General features: G+C 40.2%; 2 protein-coding genes across 5 annotated transcripts in view; both read right to left on the minus strand.

Moving 5' to 3' along the window:
- Positions 1-14,274, minus strand: MAT2B (methionine adenosyltransferase 2 non-catalytic beta subunit). Of its 2 annotated transcripts, none has more exons than XM_064458958.1 (7): positions 14,094-14,274; positions 8,230-8,424; positions 7,255-7,369; positions 6,805-6,957; positions 3,834-4,027; positions 2,761-2,874; positions 1-1,647 (listed from the first exon to the last, which is right to left on the minus strand). In XM_064458958.1, the coding sequence occupies exons 1-7, from the start codon at positions 14,121-14,123 to the stop codon at positions 1,477-1,479; spliced, it is 972 nt and encodes a 323-aa protein (XP_064315028.1). In that variant the 5' UTR covers positions 14,124-14,274; the 3' UTR covers positions 1-1,476. The 2 variants fall into 2 exon arrangements, with proteins under 2 accessions (XP_064315028.1, XP_064315027.1); XM_064458957.1 differs by lacking the exon at positions 14,094-14,274 and adding an exon at positions 12,011-12,157.
- Positions 8,339-23,807, minus strand: part of HMMR (hyaluronan mediated motility receptor) — a 23,534-nt gene continuing 8,065 nt past the window's right edge. For 2 of the 3 annotated variants that reach the window (XM_064458955.1, XM_064458954.1), the window contains exons 10-18: positions 23,456-23,604; positions 22,933-23,147; positions 22,196-22,312; positions 21,198-21,356; positions 19,446-19,598; positions 19,236-19,335; positions 18,812-18,988; positions 18,113-18,275; positions 16,400-17,370 (exon numbers count right to left, since the gene is read on the minus strand). In XM_064458955.1, coding sequence (XP_064315025.1) covers positions 17,351-17,370; positions 18,113-18,275; positions 18,812-18,988; positions 19,236-19,335; positions 19,446-19,598; positions 21,198-21,356; positions 22,196-22,312; positions 22,933-23,147; positions 23,456-23,604 — 1,253 coding nt within the window. In that variant the 3' untranslated portion in view covers positions 16,400-17,350. Of the gene's footprint in view, positions 8,425-16,399; positions 17,371-18,112; positions 18,276-18,811; positions 18,989-19,235; positions 19,336-19,445; positions 19,599-21,197; positions 21,357-22,195; positions 22,313-22,932; positions 23,148-23,455; positions 23,605-23,807 lie in introns of those variants that run through there. The other variant, XM_064458956.1, reaches the window with a different exon arrangement.

The raw sequence follows: 23,807 nt of genomic DNA on the forward strand, positions 1-23,807 counted from the left end.
TTTCTCATGCTGGTAATATATATTTATTGTCAGTTTGGAGACAGGTTACCAATGTGCATATCAGGACTTCAGACTAAAAACAAATTGGGATTATGAACTCTCAGCATTCGCCAGTTGGAAATTAAATGACTGAAATAAAGCTAACCTTTAGAAGATCTTCAGTTCATCTATTTTTTGTGTTCCCCCCCTCCTTTCTTTTTTTAATTACAAGTTGAACATCTTCCCCTCCCCCTTCATTTCAACCTCAGAAAAACAAATGGTCACCCAAACGCAGCTTTTCCTAGCTTTACTAATGCTCTGCTGACAGTCTCAGAACATTTATATTGTTGATTCTACAACTTCAGAGGGAAGCTGACCTTCACAAACGATGTTGTTCTTCCACTCTACCTGGCTACTGAGTCCAACTTTAAGGACTAGAGTAAAGCTAATTAATGATTTGCTTATATTGAACTGCTGCGGTTACATTATTATGGTGTGAACCTTCAACGCATGCGCTTTGCTGTTCCAGAACAAGCTACACCGGTGCAAGATCTGAGAGCCTGTGCAAAAGAAGCCGCAGTGCTACAAACTCTTGAAATACCTTTCTTCTCTGTCTTACAGGTATTGACTAACAAACATCTTCCTCCAATTTCACCAATCCCAAATATTACCCAAAAGAAAGAGAAAGATGAAGGTATTTCATGCTTTTATACAAAAAACAAACAACCCCCCAACTCTAAACAAAAAATAATTCCTCCAACTCCAGTCCCATCCCCCCAAAAAAGAACAGGTCAAAACTATTTGTTTCCCACCCTCCCAACCCTCTTCTAGGTTTTATATGTCACCAGTAATACAAATGCATACAACTTACTGTACAAATACGAAGCTGCAAGCATTCAAGTTACAGAACATTCTGAAAATATCTGAAGCATAAAAAGTACACTTGATAATTGCAAAAATAAAGTTTCACTTTTTTAAAAAACATTTTTATCAGAGCTCAAGCAAAACAAACGTTTAACAATTCCTACTTCAGTTTAACTTCATAAGAACATCACCTTCAGAAAAACAAACAAACAAAAACAAAAATTTTTTTTTAGTGATAAAGTAACTGATCGTGTATTTTAATGAAGAGAAATGGTATATACAACAATGGCACAGACCTTAAGCATCAACAACATATTTCAGCCAAAAGTAAGTCTACAAGTGATCCGAGTCGTCCTTCGCATCAAATGGTACCAACTACTAAGAACCATAATCCGCTAGGAACAGACGGTAAGTTAGACCAGTACGAATGGAAGGAAAGACCCATGACATCAAAGAGGCTCAGTTTTTGTCACTGAACGTTTTTTAGGCTAACAGTTTCACTAGTGCAAGACCATATGTTTACCTGATTAAATGAAAACTCATAAATGTCACAATTTAAGAACACTCATACAAAACTATTTTTTTCTTTTAAAAAAGTGCCACATACCATACTTTTACTAAAAAAGTTACAAACTAATGGAAGACTGTCTGCCTCCATCTCTTGTCAACAAGGAAAGGCCAAAGTGATTCTTTGATCCCAGCTCGAAAAGGTGTTCTCTGACCTATACCCAGCATCTCCAACTTGGAGCAGTCTAGCTGAGCATTCCTCGGACGAAGAGCACCCACAACTGGACAATCGGTAATCTAAAAAAAAAAAACAAACAAAAAAAAAACGAAAAAACAACCCCAACACACCAACCAGTAATCAGAAGTAACAGAAAAATATTTATTCTTATATATGCTTATTTAGAAGTTTTCCTTCATAGCTTTCTATATAGGTACATTTCCCTCCTCCCTTCCAATTATTTTGTGGTGGTTTTTTTTGGTTTAGTATTGGGTTTTGTTCGTTTGTTTGCTTGTTTTATGGTTAACTTCACTTCAACATAAGAGATGTCAGGCAGAGTGACACAGAGAGTCTTAATTTAGATTTTTCTCACTCAATTACTGATCACCATTTATTCTTTTCTACGTTTTATTCCTATTTTCACCCCATGATATAATCACAAGGTAAAAAATGCCCTAAAATGTTGACAGAACCAAGTCTTGATCAAATTCATTGAAGAGATATAGATTTGGGCAGGGGAAAAAAAAAAAAAAAAAAAAAAGAAAATCAGACTAACTTAGGGTTCTCCATTCTTTTTCTCTCAATCTTCCAAGCCACATTCCAGTTCCAGCCTTTACTAATTCAGAATCCTTGGAATTTATTTTGGATATAAATAAAATCTTATTTACATGTTATATTCTCATATTATCAGTACATCTTTAAGAGTGGTCTTACTTTTAAGTGTCGGTAAAACTGCAGGACAGGTGTTTTAAGGAAAGCAAAAACGATTTGAAGTTCTTGAGTGCCCATATTCAGAAATAGTTCTGGACATTGAAAAGCTCTTACACATTCCTCCCCTCAAGTTAATGTTCTGTCAATCTGTAAGCTTTTTTTTTTAAGGACAAAAATACAATAAAAAATACAGATTTACTCATGACTAAGGGCAACTGTTCTGCAGAAATACAGTTACACTACAGACTGCAAAACTGGTCTCTGACTGACTAGGTGATTTTCACAATTCAGCAGGTGAAAGCAGCTGTTGTTTTCCTGAGTGAGCCACCAGGCAGCACCCTCAGCAATGCATTTGTTGTGCTAGACATACTCAGGCAGATTGTCCCGAAGAGGAAGCTTATGTGTAGAGCTAGCATGAGACCTACTGCTTGAAATGATAAAGCACATCCATCTTTCTACAGGTCAAACATCACATGACTTACTGGCCTCAAGTGGCTGCTGGGAAGGTTGAAAGCATCTGCAATTGCACACGCCATTTCATACTTAGTCATCTGTTCATTGCCAGACCAGTGAAATGTTCCTTTTACTGATGGATCCTATGGAAGAAACAGGAAGCACAGGTGAAAAAAAAGCAGCTAGCTAGCCCTCAGAGTAACTCCTGTGCAAGAATGGTGTGGAATAGTCTTCCAGCAAGATCCTATCCTGAAAGGCATGTTACAGCACCTCACTTATATTCTGGAAACATCTTGTCCATTTTCGGAACACACCTGACTAGGGATTGAGACCGAAAACTAGTGTTTCATATGTCTGACCTGACTTTTCACCAACAGCTTATACTCTGTAAAATTTACAGGAGGAAAAGGAGCGAGCCAGCCAGCCAACCAAGGTCAAATAGCTGGGGAGAAGGAACTTGGCTGTTCTGCACTATTCACTTACTCGAAAACAAATGCAAAAGGCATCACACACATTCTGAATGTTAAACTGCAAACTACGTACAAGTCATATCAAACAAACTGATTGCACCACGTCCACCATATGTGCATGGTCCATTTTTTCCAAAGTTACATGTATGAAAAATAAAGCTGGTTGGTTGGTTTTGTTACCTTGCAAAGGTGGTAATCTGAAGGTGCTGTGGTGAATAAACACAAAGTATTTAAGTCCAGTGGGGCTTTTTTGCCACCTCAGTGTTCTTAACACAATAAACAAGGTCATCTTTGAGAACTACATTCAACCATCATGGGGTTTTTTCAGTCCAAAATGGCAATTTGTAAAAGGCGTATTAGAATAAGTTAGGTATTGGCATTTCTTTCCTGTGTACTAGGAGACACGTGGCAATTTTCAGAAGGACCTGTCCCATGACTTTAGTCACTTTTGTTTCAGTATCAGAACATCCACACACTGTCATGTAAAGACACTGTAGTATTACAGCTAGTTCTTTCCTCCCTCCCACTGTTCCAGAAATGCAAAGGATAACGCAGTTCTCAGTTGCTCAGAAACAAAGCCAAGAACTCAAACTGTTTTCACCTTCACAAGGCCTGTTTCTTTAAATTCTTACCAGCATTCTCTTCTCTGCTAGTTGTCTGCAAACAGTTGCTACATCCTTGACATTAGTAGGAAATCTTTGTTGCCAGTGGTCCATGTTGGCAGATTTATTACTGAACTGCACTTTATCGAACATAACAGTCACAGCACTTTCCTCCAGTCTTTCTACCTCTCCATACAAGACTGGAATCCTAAGAACTGCAGCATCTAAAAGAAAGAACATTTTAACAATTATTAGCATTGCTATGAGTAGGTATAAATCCTGAAGCATAACCTGGAGAGTGTGTTGGAGTGTTATGAAATATGTTGGTGATACTAAATATCTAAAACTCACAAAGAAAATGCAATTAATATCTTGGCCCTCAGAATGTAATTTTAATTTACATCAATTAAAACAGTTTATAAACACCAAGTTTATATAACTTATTTTCATTCATGCCATTGATTTCTGTAAAAGTTAACAAGCTTTCATTAACACCGCAAGAGAAAACCGATGGCCTGTTTGGGTTAGAACAAAAATTTAAAAATTAAAAAACCCAACTGTATTATGCAGCTACTCCATCACCCCCCATCCTCCCTGGATAAGAACAAGAAACAATCACAAATCACCATATTCTGGCACCACTTACAAAGATTTTTTGCCCAGCGTGCAGAAGCCTCCTGCGTAAAGGAGGACTGACTTTACCAGAAAAAAGGCAGGAACCTTGGAACAAATACAAAGCGTGACAAATAAGCAATAGGTTCACAGAAGACAGTAGTAAACACTATTAGATTTCAAGATTGTAATTTCAGAAATTTAGCTGACAGTAAACAAGTGCAAAGACAAGGATATTTTGATGATGGAATACATTGTACTAGCCTATCTCCGTCCTGAAGACCCAAAAGGCTTCTTCGAGGGGAAATCCAAGAAGGCTATGACAAATTCATTAAAAGTAATACAGATATTTTTACTTAAACGAAAAAAAAAGAAATCAGTCCTGAAATTAGAAGTCACTGACTCATTGCAATTATTAAAGATTCACAGGAAAATGCTAAAGCTGTTAGAAAGACAAAAAGAAAAAGCTAATACACAAATTATTCTGACACAAAAATAAAGCGAAAGAAGTACTTACACAAGAAAAAAACTTAAAACAAAAAAAACCTCAACATGACACTGACTTCCTGCTGCTCTAAAACCAGCTATTTGGTCGCTCAGCAAATATGTCCTTCCTTGCTTTAAATACTGCTTGAAATATCTCTTTTTTAATATCTTTAGAAGTATTCATTATTTGAGAAAAAGATTGCCTGCCTTTTGGTCTCAGAGAGCTACCTGAGGCTCAGAGAGCATTGCCTTCATTACCAACAGTTCTGAAGACCTACGAAACTTTTTTGTTTAGTAAGTGTGAGCACTAAATATCACTTGTATCCTCTCCTAAACAAAATAAAATATATTTTTAAAAATACACAACCCCCCAAATTATTAATGGAGATTCTTGCACCACACAACAGAAATGGACAGAGAAGTTCTTCATGTAACTACAGACATTCGATAGACTAAATTCCACCTACGCAATATTAGCCAATTAGTGGTCGGAAGACTTAACACATGGGAAATATTTATATTTATCTGAAACAATAGAATGGACATTTTCAACTCATCTTCTTTCACCTTAGCACCATCCCAAAATTCCTTCTGCTAAGAATACCACTGCTGCAATCTACTAGTGCCTGACAGATCATACTAAAAAGGTTATGAAACAAAACTGTGGAAAGGTTACGAAACAAAGTGCGGAGTTGGGGGAAGGATCTAGAAAGGTACCCACATGTCCTTGCATTTGCAGCAGTCTTATCTTCATTACCAGTCTAGAAGATCACAGCATCACAGTCAAACTCAGAAGTGATCTTTAAGTAAGAGGCGGAGGGAATAACTTCCTATTTAAATTTACTTAAACAAGACTTTTCCTATCAAAGTATTTTTTAGAAAGTTTGTTTCTTACTAGTAATGACAAACTTATATTAAAGCCTATAATTTTCAAATACAGTTTATATTTACTTACTGAAAGACCATCACACTAATTTATCAATTGTTCACTTCTCTGGTTAGGCAGAGCAGAATCACTGTGTGAGTATCATTCTGAAATATCAGAAGCCTCTTCTGCAAGTGCACTGAGCTTATTTTCCTCAAATTCTTTGAGAAAATAGAAGTGCTGTCAGCACACGAACTAGAAACAACCAAATCTCTCTTTTGTACAACAAATGCATTTTAAATGCAAGGGGATGTGTTCATCCCAAGCTTCTTTCCTTTATTAAGTAGAACTTTTAAAGATACCTTTGTATATTTTGAATGCCAATTTTCATTAAGATTTAAATTAAAAAAAAAAAAAGAAACATAGTTGCTTAAAACAGGAGCTGTGTTATTAACCCATTAGAAAGTGTTACAAAGCAGGAATCCGATGCATGTGGTAAGCTAGGTGGGAAAAAATAAAATGGCCTGATGGCTTATGTAATGAGAGCAAAACAGGAGAGCAGCAGGAAAACCAAAAGAGTAACAACAAAAGCCCACGTTGACTTATTTATAACTGCATTATTATTGAATTGCAAGTCTGTTTTTCCCTTGAAGTAGACAAGTATTTCGAACAATTGCAACGCATCCCCCTAAATAACAGCAGCTCTATATTAAGTGTGGTAAAACTTGTGCCCTTACAATATATTGATGATGTATTTTAGCTGTCCTTAGGAACAGCTGATTCACAGTAGACAAAGGCTTGTGAACGCCCATCAGCAGAGACAAGTTACACAAGTGAAGATTGGAACGAGTAAGAAATAAAGCTTTAGAGCAATAGGCATCATTTATGAGCAAGGAGACTGACTCTTAAGCACAGTCTTTTCTAAGTCTTGTTTCCATGGTTTTGCAACTTTACTGCTGACTTATTAGTCTATTAAGCTAATATAAAACTAAGTGAAAATAGAAAGTCTCTATTAAAAGGGGATGAGGGTATTCTTACCTTCATTATTTTCCAGGACTGCCTTTTCACCCTCCAGTTTGGTTTTACCATATAAATTCAGGGGATTTGGTACATCGGTCTCTTTATAAGGAGGGCTTGTTCCATCAAATACATAGTCCGTACTAATGTAGATCAGAAATGCTCCAACTCCAGCTAGGGAGAAAACATTTATACACAGTCTATTTTAATTCATGCCTCATTTGAAATCCCAATAAACCTTTAAACAAACCTCCAGAATACCTCATCTTCTAGCCCCATTCATTCCCACTGCTTTGCCCGTTCACTGATCCTTCACATAGATGCGTGCTACCCTGACAGAAAATGGATCAGCCACACACCAATCGCAGAAACGGCAGTCAGCACTTTGAGTAACTTACTCGTATTTATGTTCCTGTATAAATAAAGGCAGTATTTTAACAAGAAACCAAAGCCATTAGATGGTTGCCTTACCTGCCTCTTTTGCTAAGTTCCCTGAAGCAGCCACATTGAGCTGAGAAGCAGCATCTGGTTGACTTTCTACAATGTCAGGCCTTCTCTCAGCAGCACAATGCACTATAACATGAGGCTGGAAATTAAAGACTGATTTTAAACAACAAACATCGTCAAGAGATGGCAGTTGCGCCATAACTCTAGCGATTAACTCAGGCAAAAAGGCATTTCACCAAGTTATGAGAAGTAATAAAAGTAGGAGTATTATTTTTAATTACAGCATTCCAAGGAGCATTTTTTCCTTGGGAAGTAAAATAGAACCACGCTGCCTCAAGATTGCACATTACAATACCAAAAAACCTGATCATTAATTTTGCAGTTATGATCTGGGCTTTTTTCTTTTTAACTCGGTATATTAATAATATATGTATATCTCTCTCACACACATAATGGTACTGAAAAATAATTAGCCAAACTATTTTTAAATAAGCCATTTACACATGGCTTATCTGACATATGTGGACTATTAACAAGATATTTAAAGCCATTTTATAGAATGGCTCCCTGCATAAAGGCTTTCAGGTTTTGCAAATCAGATTTTAAAAACCCCGTGAAGTGCTTACTGTACTGCCCACTAGACTCGCAGTTACTGCTCTTGTATTCAAGTACTCTTCAGCTTCAGAAGAGCTGCTTCATATTACTGTCAAAAACTAACATTTATCTTTTTCTTTCAACTATCGACGCAAGTGTGCCGACGCACACATCTGTTACGTGCAGTCCCTCTATGGTGACGATAGCAAAGCTGAGAACTATCTGTATCTACAGAGCAAGCCTACACTCCAGATGTGGCAGAAAAGGCACATATAGTTTTTCCGAGCCCTGCCAATGCCTCAGCCCCACTAAAGCCACATGAACTCAGTATCAGAACAGCACTGTCACCTGCTTACTAGATGTATAAAGCACCCTACCTTTCTGCTTCATGCTCTGGGAACTTACCTGAAAATCATTGATAATATCATGAACTGCAATAGAGTCCAGAAGATTAATCTGTTCAAATCTGGGCTGAGCTCTCCTGTATCCACAGCCAACTGCATTCCAATTATTTTCATTGAATTCTTTAAACACAGCTCTGCCAAGAAGTCCTGTAGCACCAGTAATCAAAACTCGCCTACTGGGAATATCAACATCTTCCTAGGGAAAAGAGAACAGGAAAATTTTTCTTTATACTGTTATCTATTGCTGTTTTTTCTTAAGAAGCATGCAAGGTGACAATCAGTGCTACTGTACTGAACAGCTTTCCTTGCCAAAGAGTGTTTTGGAGCATCTCATGGAACACAAACATCTGGGAGGACTGACACTCTGCCAAGGCAAGTGTTTACACATACTTTTGAAGATACTGAAAAACAAAACAAATGGGAAACTCCTTTACTTCTACAACAAGAGCTGAAAACAACCTAAATTACTAACGAACATAGAATTTTAACTTTGTTCAAAAATCTGGTAACTTTGTGCAATTTGAAATGAGGGAAATAACTACTTCTGCAAAAGGACCCAAAACATTTAAGATTTAGGGTTCACATCCTGCAACAAACAATTTTGCATAGACTGTGCCTGTTAGAGGGTGCAGCAATACAATACAACCCACTGTGGACCTATCTACAAGGACCATGAGAAATGAAGACTTGAATTTTATTGTTAAATAGAACAGTAATTCATCATTATTCAACACAATAGTCTAATAGTAAGTAAAATCAAGATACAGCAATCTCATCTCAGTTCTGCAAAATGCATCTGGAAGTGATTTGATATTTTAAACTCTCAATCTATACAACATACTGAAGCTTTACTTCGCTACCACGCACTTCAGTACTTGAGACAGTTGTGCACATGAGTTCACACAAAGTTCATTCCTCTCCACCACTCACTAGGCCATCAAGCTTTCAAGACAGCAAACACAAGATTCACATCTGTCTGTGCTATCTTTATTTTCCTCTCATGCTTTCCTTCTGTGTGTATCATGGAACAAGAGCCTGCTAAAAACAAAAATCAAAGTATATCCTTACATCCATACAGAACAAAACTCCAGGTGTGCGGAATCCATAACTCTTGGCTTTCCTTTATATACTTTATACACAAGGACAGTTTATGATAACTCATTGTAGTCTTGTAAGTGCTCGCTACTGTGCAATTCAAATGGCCCATCACTTCTGAGCATTCTGACAGACCACTACTTTTGGATTGCAGCACAGGAAGCAACAGGACTCGCTTCCAAATTACTGTCTGCCTGTCACCCTTAAAGTTAAAAAGCTTTTGTTCCGCAAGGGTGCATGCAGAGGTGCATTATGGAATCAGCCTATCCCGAAACAATTGCTTGAAGCTCCCAGCATGCTGCATGCATTTGCCTCCACACTAAATCTTCAGGCAAAGGATGACTTATTCCCACCCGCACTGGATAAAATCAATAATATCTATCTGGACAATATCCTGGAAATCTAAACAACAGCAAATAATGTTTTAAAAAGTCACCTTTATCTTTACAGTCAATTTGACCTCAGAACAGAAGTTTATTTACAATTTTTTAAGGCTGCCCATGTTTCTCTGAAAAGCATAAGTGAGAACATTCAAGTACTGTTTCTTTTTCTGGTATGTACTTTTTATCTTTGCCAAGTCTGGGTAGAGCATCATAGGGGAGATTATCAGTGCTTCTATAGCCAGAGGGTAATAAACACCAAAGACTTCCTGCAGAAAAGAGCTGAAAGGTCCTCTAAAAACATCACAGAATATCTTTAGTAAGTAGAAAGCGACCCACACAAAAACACGTGTCATTTGTAAAATCTGATGGTTTTAAGCATCGTTCATCTAAGTTTGTTTATTCTACACGTCATAAAGGGGATGTTTCATTAGCAGGACAGCTTGAACTAAACACAGTCACAGCTTTTACCAATTTAAGTACAGTTTGCATCCTGTTGCTCTTGTCTGCAAGACTAATTGATTTCAGTCACTTGTTTCTGAGAAGCCAAAGTAAGCAACACGTGTCCCATAAATGCAACACAAAACAACCACCAGCTTAACCGTATTTCACCTTGCCAGAAGTTAAACCTTCTGGTAACACAGAACCTGCAGAGATTAACTCTTTCCCTACGTGTTGCCTTGCTCCTTTCACAGAACATCACCCAGCTGCAACAGCATTTCTATCTCAGAAACTACAAAAAACGGAACTTCTGAGTCCAAAGGACCTCTGAGGTTTAATGTTCCCACCGCTGCTGTTTAGAGATGCTCTCAGTTGCAGAAGCTACTGCTGCTGCCCCGCAGCTATCCTTGCAAAGGCCAGTGAGTGCAAATGAACAGCGCCGCGTACCTCAGTGCAGCAACCAGGTCGTCTTTAATAGTTAGCAAAGGTAAAAATGTAATTGCTGTTACTTGCTTTGTCTTACAAGGAATTAACCATGGTCCTCTAGAAAAGGCAGCAAAAATCTGTATCAGTTCTCTTATAGCATCAGTACTGAACTGAAACCACATAGAGCTTAGCATCTTCTTTTCTGGCTTTTGTTAGTTTATGTATTATTTCCTTAATGTGGCTGGAATATTAACGATGTAATGCAACTAAAAGATAAGCTTGCTCTTAACTGCTATCCTAATGAGCTAAAAAGTACATTCAGGATTTGCAGTAATTTTATAGAGAGTTACTAAATGCAAAGAGTAGAAGACATTCTAGAATTCAAATGTTATCCTTTTGCCTGCAGGTTTTGTAGGCTTAAATGCAAGCTCTTGTTCAGATTAGCCCATTAGCTCATGAATCTTTTACGTGTGTTTCTTAACTAAGAAGCAATCATATTTGGAGTCATCAAATGTGCAAAAAGTTCTCTGAGCAACTGATTTGGAATAACACTACTTAATTTTGAGTTTTATAATAAAGCATCTGATTTTATTTTGCTGTATCTGATGTTCAATATTCACTAAGAATTAGCGTAATAAAAAAGAATTACCCTCAGCAGTCACGTTCATATAAAAATATACAAGCAACAACAGTGTAAGATTAAAAAATAGCATTTATGAGACCTAGGGTCACCTTGCAGACGCTACTTAAACAAAGAGTAAGAGTATAATTTACAAACATAGTAAAACGTGATGCATTTCAAGGTGAAAGCCACGCTACAAGTACTTTTTAAGCTTTATATAGAAGCTGAACTTGACAAAATCACGATGAACCCAAAAATATCAATTTTAAGGAATGCCCACCAAGGGCGGAAGCTACTGGGACAGCACAGATTTGCATCGTAACACGCCGACACAAGAGTCGCCGCGAGGCTGAGCTCCTCATCCCGCTCGACAACGCTTACGGCAGCAAGAAGCAAAAGGAAAGCCAGCGGGCTTTCGGGGGAGCCCCGACCGGGCCGAGGAAGCGGTGCGCGATAACGGCGGCAAACGGCTGCTCTGCGCTTCGCTCGCGGGAGCGGGGGGCTGCGGGAGAGGGGCCGGCAGCGGGGGGTGACGGGCCGGCGGGGGCGGCTGCGGCGCCCGGCCCCTGCCCCGCCCCCGCCCGGCGGCTTCAGGGCGGCGGGGCCGGGGAGCGGGCGGGCGGATTGCGGGCCCAGCTGCCGCCGTCGGTCCCGCAGCGATCGCGCAGAGGGACACGAGATGGCTGCCATCCCCGGAGCCGGCGGGGAACCCCCGACGGAAGGGGAAGGGGGGGAGGAGAAGGGGAGGAAACGAGGGGGCAACCGCAATCGCCCCCAGTCTAGGCCCGGCCACCGGCTCCCCGCGCACCGCCGCTCACCTCCACCAGCTCGCAGCGTCCCGGCACGAAGCGGATCTTGAGTTCCTTCTCCCGGCCCACCATGGCGGCGGCGGGGCGGGGGGGCGCCGGCGCCTGCTGCGGGGCCGGGGCCTGGCCGGGCGTGGCGGGGGGGGGGAGACGGATGTGCTGTGCGCCGCGCGCCAGGGCGCGCCCTCATTGGGCCGCGGAGACGCAGCCGGCGCAAGCGCCGGCCGCCGCCGCGCGCTCACTGGCTGAGAAGCGCCAGAGGGGGCGGGGCCCGAGCGGGTGTTTAAAGGGGCAGCGGGCTTGGCCCGCCCCACCCGTCGCCGCTCCCGGCCCCGCCCCCACCCTGCCGCGCCCACCTGCGGCCGCTCCGCACGATAAACACACGTGACGGCTCTTTACATAAAAGCGGTGACGCCAGCGCCCCGCGCGCCAGGGCAGCGGTTAGAACCGTCCCGCGGCGGCGCCCGGGGCGCTGGGAGAGCCCGGGCACGTGTGCGTTCATCTCCTCACGGCGGGGGAGGAGGCAGCGCGCGCCCCCAGGCCGACAGCACGTCAGGGGAGCCGAGCAGCGGCGGAGCAGCGCCGGGCAGGGGCCCCGCGGCGCGGCGGGGGCAAAGTTACAGCGGCACGCGCCTCCGTCAGAGGGAGAACGGCGCCACCGGCGCGTGCTGGAACTGCCGTCTTTCACTGGCGTACGATGAAGGACCAGGTCCTGCCTTTTGCACAGCAAAACTCCATAATTAAAGCGACATAGCTCCTTTGGCTGCCAAGAGACATAATTCATAACCGCCTGGCACATACTAAATAATTTTGATTGGATTTTCCTTTGGGAATGGTGGAAAACAGTCAAATTGCCTTTATGCATAGCTTTATATAAAAGCGACTGGTAAATCCCACAGGGAAGAGGGGTGGCCTTTAGAGAGAGCAAGCACAGGTTGTAGTACCAATCCTGTAAGCATAAAATTATGTATACAGGATGACAAAGCTTATTTTTTAAAATGCAAGCCTTTGAAGTAACATGAAGCTGTGGACAAAGCTTTGTACTGGGATACGCCTGACCCCCCCAAAGGCAAAGGCTGCGTGCCCAATGTTCTTAACTATGGGACTGAAGTTAGAAGTAGACGCATAAGACTGAGTGGCCAAGGCTTAGTTTTAGATGTCTTCACCTGATAAACACTGTTTTACTCAAGTCAAGGTAAATAAATTTAAGTGGTAGTCAAGGGAGAAAAGCAGCTGCTACTAAGGAATTAGCACACAGTTAAAGAGAAAGCAGAAGATCTACTAGAAGTTGAATGGAATCAAACTGTAAATGACCTTGACTGATGGCAAACGACTGACAGTTATGGGCCAAAAAAAACCAACCCCGTATATAAAGCACTTTGGCCAGTTTCTGCCTTCTTGGAATGCAGATGCCTTATTCTTCCTCGTAATAAGCCATGGACATTTATTCCCCTTTCATTAATCTCAGAATTCTATTAAAAACATCAGTAATTAATAACTTTACATTCAGAAGAAAAATCTACATGGCAATCCCGAGCCACTCAGCAGCGCTGTGTTAACAACTCCGCGCACACCCAACATCACACCCTTCCTCCCCACCAGCTCCTTGTACATCTTAACAACAATGAAGTGGAAATAGAGGTTGTGCAGTCCGGGCTTGGAGCAAGAGGAAAATAGGGAAAGCACTAATAGCAGAGTCTCAAGCCGGAACCATAAATTGGCCTGTAAAATATCTTCACATTTTTCTCACCAGTGTAAGTTGTCCTCATAAGAGAATACAGCCCATTTAAAAAAAAAATAAAAATTTACATTTACTTCAGTAACATTCTAGCTTACACTTTCAATGTCTTTATTAGCATTACATTCACTTTGTGAAGCACCATGTTTTCATGGAATAGATAAACAAAAATGTTATTATAGCCCACATCACAGTCATTAAGCATAAAGCTTCACTGGGTGACTAAACGTACCACTCGCATTTCAGACTGATTCAGAGACTAAAGCGTAATTAAGCCTCTCCCTCCTCCTGTTCCCTTTTCCCCAGATTCCGCAATCAAAGTGTGGCAGCAATCAACACAAGCACCCAGAGCCTTACCTGCTCCGTTTCCACCAGCATTTTAGGCATTGCCTCAAACTACAGACGGAATTTTCAGCCCAGAAAGCTACCACGGTTCAACCGCAGATTTGTCCCTTTGTCTGCTTTTGCCAGCAGAGAGCACATGGGGTGGAAGGAGCAATAGCTCAGTTGACCTTTGAAACCAAAATGCTAATCTAAGCCCTCTATCACGTGTGGCTCTGAATTCTGTTAAGCTTTCAGTTTATTCCCAGTGGTACCATTTAAGCAGCTCAGTATGAACTTAAATTTTTTTGCTTCATAATGGCCAGCATGAGCAAGCACGGCCATTGTGCACGTAAGATTTATTCAAAGCGCTGGCACTGAGTCTTACAGAGTTTTCCTTTTATAGGGAACAGGAGGAGGCTCTAATGAGGTCAGCCGGGTTGAGGATTCTAACAGCTCTTCATTTTACGTTTAAACTAAGTACAACCCCGATATTGCTACAAGACAATGAGATGGATGATCAGAGAAATAATTTCTTATTAAGTCATATTTTTTTATTAAAAAGGTATGTTCCCTAACATGAAAGTAATCACTTCCCACACTGAATACTTAAGTTGGTTGAGCTACCAGTATCAAGGTGTCAGTTTTTAACACCTATTTCCCACATGCATGAAACTGGCAAAACCACTTAGACTGAAGTTGACAACGCCCTCAAAATTTCCCCTTTACTTCCACTCTCTACTTCTCTCCCCAGTCTGCTCTGCATTATTTATCTATATTTTAAAGCTAAAACAAAAGAGTCAACCTCACTGTAAGGCTAGCATAGTTACTTGCAAGAGTTGCCCTATGCTTTTTGTAGGTACAGGCATGCTGCCGATAGTCTAGAAAGGATTTAAAACACCACCTATGCCGAACTACCAATCAAGCTAGAAAGTTTTAAAGTAAGGCTGTACAAAACAAAATAGGTAGCCATCATAAAAGCATAGTCCCACAGCACCTGCAGTATTTTGCTTCACTTGGTGTACTTCCACCCTTTTACAAACTCTTGCTCATTTCAGGCAGGACATATCAAACAACCAAAACTGAGGTTCAGTTAAAAAAAAACCAAAACCTACCTTAACTCAGTGTCCCCATTTCTGAGTTTGAGTTTTGTGGAACTCAACAGAAGTGTTAACATTCCCTTGCCATAATCTCTCTTGAAATAAAAGGCTTATTTACATTTTTAAAAACATGTTGGACTGAGGATGTCTTTCATTTTTTGGCATGAAGGCTTTTCATCAGATGTTGACATTTTGATTTATAAGTAGTGATTTTGCCTTCAAACTCCCCGTATCAGTAGAATGGCACAGGAAGAGTGCAACTTTCAGTAACCCTGCATGAAAGATGAATGCCATCTCATGAGAAAAACCCTGGTATAAAAGCTGTGGAGCATTACTTCCATTTTCAGTTGTGCACAGACTTCCCCCCCTCCTCCACCGCTCTTTCCCCTATTGCTCACTAGATGGGGTTGGGTTTAACCACCTGCTCATTTCACACCCACTGCCCAGTGGATAAACAGACCGTCTTATCATCACGGCCTCTGGTAAGACAGTGTTCTCATCAAGTGAACCAGACTAATGCATGTTTCCTCTACAATTTTCCTTTATCTGACTGATGTCTTTCAGACAAGAAAACATTTATCTTTTTCTCCAGAAGGAGAGATAAATCCAGTATTAAATTCTTGCAGCAATTTCCTTATTAAAATATACCTCTCAACACTTCAGGCTAACTGCTCCATGAACACTAAGTATTTCTCACTTCAAACGCCTGAATTTAATCCTGATTCTCCATATTCAGAAGTTCAAGTAATCCAGCAGATACACCAAGACGACATTAACAGACAAGACCCAGCAATTTCTTTCCTTAGACTTAATATGCCTTTTTGGTGTCTCCTTTCCTACCTATTATCAATTCTTTGTAAGCTTGTTATGTCAGTTTAAACGGCAATATATTTGACAGGCTCAGCTTTGTTTAGCATCCCTCTGCAGCAGCCAGGTGCAGGATGTTAGTACATACAGTAACAAGAATGCAGAGTTCCACCTTTCACTTAAATTTCAGTATTTACTTTTTGTATTGAGAAACTCACAGGAAATGAGAGGGTAAGGGAATTGCAGGTTGTGTGTATTGTATGATGCAGCTTAACTGATTTCTTTTGTAAGACTAGAGAATACATAGGCTTTGAGGCAAGGCTGACAGTGGGCTTCATTATGAAGATTTAAGATTGGAACCAATAACACTAGGTAAATTACATCATGTAATTTGGTTTGGTGTTTTATCCCTGGTTGGTGAAGCAAATAGACAAATTATTTCATTTAAAATGTTTATTGTGCTAAAACATTCTTAATTTTAGAGATGCAGTTAAACATTGTTTCCACCTCACCAAAATTCAAGTCCATGCAATGAATGTATGTACAACAGCTATCCGCCCACCCAATGAAGACAAGTTCTGTTGTTACTCCCTTTCACATAGACTTGATCAACTACAACAGCTGCCTACAAAGGTATTATGAGAATTTCAGATTCCAGTAAGCACAGCATTCATAAAATAGACATTTCTCCTATGACACTAATCCTAGCCACAGTATGCAAACACATAGGTAAATGCAGACAACGTGAGTCTGACCTGAAAATCCTCTCCTGAAGATCCACAGCTACAATATCTAGCCCCAGGATTTAAATTAGCACATCCTGAATATAGATCCTACTAAGAATACAAAAACTAACTGTACAGTCCAATTTTCTAAATTGGTTCTATATTGCGTAAGCCACAGAGGAAAAAGGGTGTCTTGGCAGCAATCCCGCCACTGGTACTGAAACAACCATAACCAGAAGAGGGAACTGAACATAAAATTGTAAACAGAGATGCAAACACACATGTCACAAAATCCCATTTCATTTGCCATCCTTATTCCCCAGTGCTTGTTCACCTTTTCTGAACTTCATCTGCTCTGTTGAAAACAAACTATGCAGCTTCAGCATACAAAAAAGTGAAACAGTGAATATTTCTCAAAGTTCAAGAGTGCAATGATGTTTCCAGGATTCTGAAACATCCAGTCACCTATGGCTTTTCAGCAAGAGCATGACCAAGCATAGTTTTTCTAGAAATATATAATTTAGACTGTTTCTCTAGTACTTCTACTAATTTGTATTATATACAGCATCCAAGTTCACCTTGAACCAGCAGTCTGTTAAGTCTTCTGTAGTACATGAGTTTATTCGCAAGTTATGATACTTTTCTTAATACCAAGAGCAGCTTAAATTTTGTTTTTATTACCTGAAATAGAAAAAAGTTACTAAGTTTGGGTTTTTCACTGTTGCTCCCACCCCGTCGAAAAGTTATTTGTCTGCTGGGGGAAGGAGGGCACTACACTCCACGTAACAGGCAACCCAGAATTTCAGACCCTGGAGTACACTGTGAAATGAAGGTCTGGTTGAGGTCTATACCCTCCCAATACTCTCTCCAACACTGCTTCCCTTCAGGCACCCCTATGCTCTTGCCATTCTTCACTCCACATTCACCTGTAGGACTTTTGCACCTTACCTTTATACCTAGAGCAACATAAGGTCCTACCAGCTGGCAGTTAAAGAACAGGGCTTAAACCTCTGGCTGCACCACTTCTACCCCTACCACCAGTGCAGGGGTGCCTGAGGAGCTTTCACGTGTAAGCAGTACAAGGAAAATGGTAGGTGACACACACAGTAGCAAAGCAAAGTTCACATCTTGCAAGATTGTGCAAATCGGCTGATCTCTGTAACCCACTCCTTCCTCTTCCGCCCCCCCATCAAACACTTTCTGTTGCCTAGCCTGATATACCACCTGCTTAGGTCAGGTTACATGGAACTGGGCTGGAAAGCACAAGAGCAAACCCTACAGCCTTCCAACATCTGCTGTGAAACACCAAGAGGTGCCATTCTCCTTCCTTCCCCAAATGCAGCAGACCATGCAAGGCTGTCACATCTCCTTTGGTTAAGTTTAAAAGGCACAAGAACATGGTTACATCAATATCTAAGCCTACCTTCTTTAAAAGGAGTTTTTGGAGGAATATTTTCCTTGCTATCATGCTGGAAAGCTTTGGAAGGATCAAAACGCCTAATGCCCTGACTTGTATGTAGTTGCTCCTGAAGGTCTCTGTTGGTTTGCTTTTCTTTTGCCAGCAGCGCACGCAATTTTGAGACATCCTAAAGAAAACATATTAATATTTGGAAGTTAGATTAAGACCAGCAGGCTTCATCATTTACCAAAGTAGCCCTTTTGGATAATGCTAAACACAAACATACTTACACAATCATTGGTGGCATTACAAAACAAACCAAAACCAAACACAGGTGTAGAGAAACCAGCACTGCTGTGGTAAGTGCTGTATAAAACTGCTAAGGAGTATCCTAGCCCAAAACTTTCAGGTGCCACTTTCAACAGATAGTTTACTAAGTCTGGAACCTCCAAGAAAAGTAAAACGAAACATCCAAGCTAAGAGTAGGGGCAGTTGTTTGCACTGGTGATCTCTCTGTATTATCATATCTTCAGTCAAAACTAAAACAGATTCTCTCAGTGTTTCTGGAGGCCTCTGGTTTGTTCTAATCTAGCTCTTGCAGGGAATTTAAGAACGACAGAAAGCAAGTCGTTTGCAGGATTAGCCTACAGATCTTTAGAGCAAACAACAAAGGAATCAGGCAAATTAACAGCTTACAGATTTCTAACTCTTCATTTCACAAACCTGCTTCAGGTGGGTATTCTCTTCCTTCAACTTCATAACATGCTTGATTTTTTGCTTCTGGTTCTGGTGGCCAAGTAGCTTAGCATATGCATCACTTAGTTTATTTAGTTCTTCTTGGGTTGCACCATGCTCATTTAAGAGCGCATTCTTCTCCACTTCAAATGCGTCGAGTTGTTGCTGAAATACATACAGAATCTTTTAGAAACCTTTAATTTAAACATAGCTTTTTACTGAACTGAAATCTACAGAGAAAGATTGGCTTGGGAAGGGGAGTAGCTAGCTCAAGGGATAGTAACTCAGGAAACGGTTACAGGATAAATGCCTCAGAATAGGAAATAGCAAGTTTACTTCTCGAGTAGAACTTGAGTCAACCGCACAAGTCTCAAGTCAACAGATACAAGTAAACATCTACTTCATAACACACCTGAAAAGGCTTTGTTTTGTTATGTAAATCTTCATACAGATTACGCCAGGTCTCTATCTCCTTTTTTAAACTAGAGATTACATCTTCATTTATGGTTTTCCTAAAAAGAAAGAAGTGGAGTTTCATTATTTTCATTGTTAACTCTCAGCACTTCTTCACACTAAAACTTTGATACACTAAAATGGGCAGGTTTAGCTTGAGAAAAGTCACCTTGATCTTTCCACTTCAAGTTTTCTTTTCAGATCTTCAGTTTGCTCTTCCAATTTTTCCTGAAGTTCAGTCATTCGTGCATGACAAGACTCTTTTGTTCTCTCTGTTTCTGCTTCTTTTAGTGCAAGCTGTGTCTGGGCTTCCAAAAGCAACCTGAGGAAAATATCATCCATCCTTAACGAATCCTTAAGTTTTTTTTTTTAATGCTACTCTAAATCTGAAAACACAAGCAACCATCATTGAAAAGCTGTTAGAAGAACTGAAATAGAAGTTTGCATAAACAGTGCTACAGGAGAAGAACAACAATACAGAACACAATCAAGCTCAAGATGTACAGTTTTTTCAACTTCTGTGAGGAAGCAAGCAGTGCTTTTCAAGCAAGGAAAGATCATGTTTCTTATTTATGACCGTTTAATGCCAGCAGCTTTTAGTGGAGGACACTTTAGTAGTTAGACTTTAGACTTCACATGCAGAGCTTTGCCCAGGCAGAAACAAGTCAAGACTGTTCAGTATGGATGTACTCAAAACCTCTACAGCTAAAGTATTGCCTTCCCTCTCCAACCTCAGCTGTTTGTTATATCACCTAGGTGGAGACCAAGAATCCCTTCCCTGCCACACTCCACCAGCAAATCAAACAGGAAATAAAAGAACAGTTGAAGAGTTACCAGCTCTAATGAAACTGGAGGTAGTATTAAGCAGGTGGGGAGGAAAGAGGGCAGCATTTTAAGCAGCACAGGTGTTTTAAGATAAGCTGGAATAGGCTGTAATTGTCCTTTGGAGTTTCAGTATACAGGCTATGGGTGAACAAGACAGCAGAACCATTACAAAACTTTACAGAGACATTTTATAAATCAGAGAGTTGGGAAGATCAGAAATGCACAATTCAGTTTGGTCAGAACAGCATTTTAATGTAGTTAGGTCATTTATCCATATGCAACAGCTAAAAGATTAAAGCATCGCTGTTGACTTAAATCCAGCTTCGACTTCAGAAGCTAGCTGGGAACTACACTGAGAAGTGGAGAAGGAAATCTTCCAGCACATACATGATATGTTCCATAATGCAACTTGTGTACAGCTACCTAATACAGGTGATTGGTCTTAAAAGGTCCCCATGTACAAACTCCCCCACCTCCTCAAATAGTCAGTTACTTGCCCACAGCAAGCTCTGCACAGTGAGCTGGAATGTACACCAAACTGCTGTTAGACAGAGAAGCATGTCCTCAGCACCAAAGACAACTTCTTTGGTGTTACCACCTATCAGCTGCACTGTAGTCCTTCACATTTGGCAAAGAGAGGACCTTTATTTATCCCACTGCAGTGTGGTAATTCATGAATGGTTAACTGGCAGCTGCTTGCAAGCAGAATTTGAGGTGACACTATTCAGAGTGGTAAAGGGTGAGCTCTGCATTAAGTATTTGTCTGCCCCGTGGACCTTATTTGTGGAGCAGTCACTGTAACCAATATTTCTGATAAAGACAATATTCTAACATATTTAAGTATTTTCTTTCCCCTACATGTTCCACATAAAGTAAAAAGTCAAAGCAATTGATTGAACAGACCAGTTTTCTAATGCATATAAACTTCATTAATTTTGTCTGTCAATATTTTCAACCCTCTGCACTGGGAGAAGGGGGAAACAAGCTCACACCAAATACTGATTTTATTTGGCAGAGCCCCATGTTATGTTCTAGTTAAGAAGGCAAGCCTTAGTTGGCATTTTTTAGCTTGAGGAAAAGTTTGTCTGTCTAGTACCTTGCACATTCTTCTTTTGCTTTGTTTTTAGAGTATTCTGCTTCCTGAAGCAGCTGGAGATTATCTTGGCCTATCATTTTTAGGTTGGCAACTTCTTCTTGCAAAGATGTGTTATCCACTTTAAGACTGCATATTTCTTCAGCTATTGTCTTCTTGTAGCTGGTATTCCAACACAAGTAAGAAAGATCTTGTTACTTTAGAGAAAAATGTGGATCGACATGTTCAGGCCTTACAAGAGAAATACAAGCTCACACTAAAAAGTATAAGAGATTTTATAATCTGGAGATAAGGCAGTGTTCCGGCACTGATAAATCCAGAGTTTGAAAAAAAAGCAAAAACCAACCAAACAAGAAACCCCACACATTTCCATAAAGCCGTAAGCAGTAACACTACAACAAATTCTGCCATACAGGTATTTTTCACATTTTGGTAGGTACTCTAAAACACAAGAGACCTATTATATCTGAAGCTTATTTTAAACACCGAAAGACCTACTATCTGCAGCTTGCATTGACAAATATCCCACTAGATCCTTCACAGGTACCTTGCATACTTAGCAATAACAGTGTGACTTTTTAAATGCTTCCACAACCTGAATATTTTGAAAGGAAAGACCTGCAAGAACTGTAGGAAAATAATCTTGATTGAGAGCAAGTTGAGCCTAAACAAGAAATCTTTTTGCAAGACATTTTAGTGCAAAGAGAACACGATCACTGAGATTCAAGAGCACTTGAATATTCTAACTGGTTATACTTTGGAAGAAGAAACCTCCAGTTTCCTGAACTAGATAGTCAGAATGTCATTACGCTTGACTAGTACTCAAAAGGAATAAATGAATTTCTTAATGCCATCAAATAGTCCATCACAAAAGCCTCTGTTCTGAATACTGTACCAACGCTCATATACAGCATTAAGTACCAAGGTACATGAACAAACAGCATGTTTTATTGTAATCTTAGAGAGAATCCCTATCCTAGATCTTAATGAAACTTAAATACCTTTCAAACTCAGCAACAGTCTTTCCAAGTTTACACAGTGTATTGCTATGCTCTTCTTGGATTTGCAAAACAGCATTGCGGTGCATTTCATTGATTTGCTCCAACTCAGCATTCTTCCTGAAATAATAATTCAGCATTCCAGACCGGAAATCAGTATGTCTGAACGCATTACCAAACACTGTAAACAGTTACAGAAGGCTTGCAGTGGCAGCAATAAAATTAATTGTGACAAACCAGTAACTTCTGTGCCACAACTTCTCATGTATTAAAGCACAATCTTCACAGCAGATTTAGCTAAGCATTTCCCCCTCCCCTTATTTTCCAAGATAGCTATAGAATAGATTGAACACTTAATAGAGTAAACTTCCAATACGTGAAAGGAAGAAATAACTTGCTTGAAAATCTTTCTGAGTCATTGCCCTCTCCAGGGCAGAAACATCCAATACGACACACATGTAGCTTACCCACCACAGCAATATCATATTACTACAGTACTGACATTTCAAGCAAGTCTCAGCATGCTAATTAAACAATTTTAAGACAATATAAAACTGATTCAAGTCACTCAGCTGGATTAGGTCTAATCACTATCAATAATCAACAGCCAGCAAGGAAAAAAATTTTGATCTGTTCAGGTTCTCTTTAAAACCTAAGTTAGGCTCAGAAGTATTGTTTATGCTACTGATACAACATTTTCCCTTTCGAAGCCTTAGAACCAGAAAGTTTATTTCACAAACCCTTTCAACTTTCCCTCCATCTGTGCAAGTTCAAGAGCTTGAGATTTGATTTCTTGTTCCAGCCGCCTCACCAACTTTTCAGCTTTCTTCTCCTTGGCATGCAGTTTATTCAGCTCATTCATTGTATCATTCAGCTCTTCTTCAAGAAGATGTCTCTCACTTGTTACCTCATCTTGGAACTCTAGTAACTTCTTCTGCATCGATGCAGATAACTCCTGCATGCCAGAGTATCACAGATTTTAAAACTACCAGTACTTCTCTAGATATAAAGACTAAATTTGCAGTGTTCAAACTTTAAAGCGCAAGAATAAGGTCAAGTCTACAGGAAGAACCCATCATAGCAGCTATGATTCTTCAAGATATTGGATCACACACAGTTCCTCCTTACCAGCACCCACTTGTCCATCCCACCAATTAGATCATCAATAGTACGGCAATCTCATGCGTAACCAAAATCAGAACCGCTAGTGCCAGTTACTGGGATTAGAGTCTATTTTTAGACTAATTTATAGCATGTATTTACCTTCTCTTGCTGCAGCTGAGAGACTATCTCTTCATGTTTCTGAAGCAGTTTTTGGTGTTCTTCTTCATCTAAGCCAATTTTTTTTTTCAGGTCTTCTATTTCAGCATTCATACTCAGGAATTTTCTTCTGCTCTCAGACAACTCTTTCTCTGCATAGAGGAATTTTCAATATAACACAAATTCCCTCCTCTGCCTTCAAAGAGCTACAACATCTATTCTTCATAGTACCTCTGTTCTAGCTTTAGTTAGGCCAAAAAAACCCCAAAGTAACAAAAAACCCACCCCAAACCACATCTTTAATCCACCTGGAAACTCCTCAAAATTAGCAGAAAGTACACCACTTCAAAAATAA

Source organism: Phalacrocorax carbo, chromosome 8 (genome assembly GCF_963921805.1).
Source record: "Phalacrocorax carbo chromosome 8, bPhaCar2.1, whole genome shotgun sequence".
NCBI classification, from domain to species: domain Eukaryota; kingdom Metazoa; phylum Chordata; class Aves; order Suliformes; family Phalacrocoracidae; genus Phalacrocorax; species Phalacrocorax carbo.